The sequence below is a fragment of the Rhipicephalus sanguineus genome, chromosome 11 (genome assembly GCF_013339695.2).
Source record: "Rhipicephalus sanguineus isolate Rsan-2018 chromosome 11, BIME_Rsan_1.4, whole genome shotgun sequence".
NCBI lineage: Eukaryota > Metazoa > Arthropoda > Arachnida > Ixodida > Ixodidae > Rhipicephalus > Rhipicephalus sanguineus.
In genome coordinates, this window is record NC_051186.1 from 19,926,957 (window position 1) to 19,930,125 (window position 3,169).

The 3,169-nt window shown below is 56.1% G+C and overlaps 1 protein-coding gene across 1 annotated transcript; it reads left to right on the forward strand.

The window, feature by feature from the left end:
• Nucleotides 1-515: 515 nt before the first annotated feature.
• Nucleotides 516-1,031, forward strand: LOC119374905 (uncharacterized protein K02A2.6-like). Its single transcript, XM_037645108.1, has one exon. The coding sequence runs from the start codon at nucleotides 516-518 to the stop codon at nucleotides 1,029-1,031; it is 516 nt and encodes a 171-aa protein (XP_037501036.1).
• Nucleotides 1,032-3,169: the final 2,138 nt, after the last annotated feature.

The following is a 3,169-nucleotide window of genomic DNA, read 5'->3' on the forward strand; positions in this document are numbered from 1 at the left end:
GAGGTTCCTGCGAAACCTGCCTCCGCATCTACAGCCACTGCACATTCTGCTTCGAGATGGTCAGCATTGGGCGTTTTGGGCGTTTGCTTCTCGTCGTATTCAAACAGCAGAGCAGCGTTGCAGCCAACTGGACAAGGAAGGTCTTGCCCTCATGTTTGGCGTCGAGCGTTTTCACCAGTACCTCAGGGGCAAAATGTTCGAGGGAGTCACGGACCACAAACCACTGCTGCGCGACTGCAGCCAGACAAGGCGGTCCCCGTGCAGGCATCACCTCGAGTGGTACGATGGGCCTTGAAGCTGGCGGCCTACAGCTACCAGTTGGAGTACCGTCTAGGAAAAGAACTATGGCCTGTTGATGCCCTGAGCCGGTTGTCGCTTTCAGAGATGCCGGCTGCTGTTCCAGAACCAGCTGAAGCGCTCATGCTGGAGCATGCGTATACAGATGTACTCTCGAGGTCTGCTTTGTCGCAGGCGACCAGTCCTGACCCGGTCCTATCCCAGGTGGTGAAGGCAGTATGCCGAGCCACAATGCCGCTGAGCTGAGTCTGGAGCAGGGCTGCCTACTTTGGGGTTACAAGGTGGTGATCCCACGAAGTATCCGGTCCAGGGTCCTGCAGTTGCTGCATGCGGGGCCTAGCGTGGAAAAGACAAAGATGGTGGTCCGGTCCCACGTTTGGTGGGCTGGACTGGACCAGGACATCACTCACATGGTGCAGAGCTGCCAAGTCTGCCAGGAACATCAATGGGCCTCGCATCATGTGGAGATCACCCCATGGCCATTCCCACAGAGGCCCTGGTCCCGCCTTCACATCGATTTTGGGGGCCCCTTCAAAGGCCACTACTTCCTGGTGGTGGTTGACACATTTTCAAAGTGGGTGGAAGTTCTACCTGTCACCACTCCGTCAGTAGGTGCGACCATGGCAGCACAGCGGCAGGTCTTTGCCGCCCAGGGGCTGCCGGACATCATAGTCTCCGATAGTGGGCCCGCTTTCACCAGCGCACAGTATCTGGCCTGGCTGACAAAGAACTGAATCCGCGGAATGATGGTTCCTCCGTACCACCCTGCTTCAAACGGTGCATCTGAGCGGGTGGTGCAGGTTATGACAAACTTAAGAAGAGCCAGGCAGGAGATTTCCGTACGCAAGTCACCCGCATACTTTTGCAATACCGGACTACACCCCATGATGTCACCGGCTGTGCACCCTGTGAGCTCCTGCTGGGGCGGATGGTGAAGACACCGTTGGACATTTTGCATCAAGACTTCCTGTCCACGGCGCTCCTCAAACAGCTGAAGCAGAAGCTGGCTGCTGACAAAGGGTGCCGTCCTTGGCCGTTGCCGGAGCCTGGAGTGCCAGTATTCGCCAGTAATTTCCGTTCTGGCCCACCTTGGTCTGCTGGGCAAGTGGTCTCGCCTGCAAGCTCCTCCTCTGTTCGTACGAATGCAAGATGGAACCACATGGACCCGGCATGCTGACCATGTGAGGGCTAACCGCGACACCCGGCTTGCATCCGCGGCAGCACCAGCTGCGGCTAGTGAGACAACCACCTCGCAAGGGACAGGCGCCTCCAGGTGTGCGCCGCTAGTTGGGCCACCGACAAGTTCAGTCCCGTCTCTGTAAACCACGGCAGAGCCTCATGATGAATGAAGCACGGTTCAGGCAGCACCTGTTGCTACCGCACCTAGTCCCAGAACACCTGTACCCAGGTGGAGCACTCGACGACGAAGGGCACCAAACCGCTTTTCGCCTACCTAAGCCAACGTCAAACCGCTTGCGACTTGTATTTTTTTATTTTGTGTGCAATGCCTGGGGGTGAAGGATGTAACGAGCATGCGGCGCCCTGCCTAGCTTAGTTTCGTTACCTTGCCAGGTCCGGCGGGCAACCTTGGTCGCGTGTGAATAATAAATACTGACGAGCGCGGCTCTGCGGTCAGTAGCTGTTCACCCCGCCAGGCGTTTGGTGTCCTTGTTAGAGCGCCGGTGCCTCGACCCCCCTCGTCCACCGTCCACGGGGCACACCGTGACACTTCCCTTTATTTCTCTATTTTAGATGCCAAGCAGCTCTTTCACTAGCCTGTGTAACGCTGTCCCTCCGTGCGTCCGTACGAACGCGCCGCAACGCGCTTCCCTCGCCGCAGGTGTTGGAGCGGTGCCAAGTAGGTCACGCCGCAGCTACGCGTTGACGTCACGCTCCTCTCGCAGTGCGCGCTGACGTCACTCCCTCGCCTGTCGCGCATCGCCGCAGCACCCGCAGCTGCCGCCTCGTCCGTTCGCCCGCAACACCTGCCGCTACCTCCGCTCGCTCCGCTACCGCGACCGCCGCTCGCTACACCGCCGACTCGTCGGTTCACACACAATAAACTTGACGCGCACCTAACGTACGCGTTGAAACATGTCTGTACGTGTCACCTCTCTCTCTCGCTTCACCCCCTCCACCGCGTTAGCGCCGTTCAACCCGTGACGCCACCCGTGCGCCACGCTGCTGCTTCGCATCCAGTCAGGGTTCCCATTGGGAAGATGTGTTAATTTTTGCTTCCCCTGTCTTTCTATCTTTCTCATCTCTCTAGCTCTTTGCTTTTCTTTGCTTCTCTCTCTTGCTCCATTTGCTTTTCTTTCTGTCTTTATGTTCTCACATCTTTTTTCGTATGTCCGTTCCTCTCTGCGTTTTTCTATCGCTGTATATTTCTTTCTCTGTCTTTCTATCGTTTCTCTCTTTCATACCTTGGTGAAGAAGGAGATGCTACTTCTTCCAGCAGCATCACCTATGCTTCGCTCGCTCGGCTGGTGTTTCGGATCACGGCTGTGCTTTATAGAACGCGTTGCTGGGCGAGTTGGTGCATTGTCTGAAAATAAAAGCAGAGCGCAAAAAAAGACGGGACACAGGAGACAAGAAGACGGGACGGGCGCCCGTCCCGTCTTCTTGTCTCTTGTGTCCCGTCTTTTTTTGCGCTCTGCTTTTATTTTCAGTCACGGCTGTGCCTCTCGACGGTTCTTCTCGCTGCCTTGCCGCTGACAACCATCAAGTCCTCGAAAAACCTATAAACCTCTTCACATTTGGCGGAGGATGCTGTCCATCCCCGTCGCTACACCGTTTTCGTCGATGTTCTCTCTGACTCTTTTTTTTGTCTGTGTTTCTTTCTATTTCTCTCTTTGTCATTCTTTCTCTGCTA

What these genes read in the sequence shown, in the direction of transcription:
- LOC119374905 (XM_037645108.1), top strand. Translation starts at nt 516, where the DNA reads ATGCCGAGCCACAATGCCGCTGAGCTGAGTCTGGAGCAGGGCTGCCTA.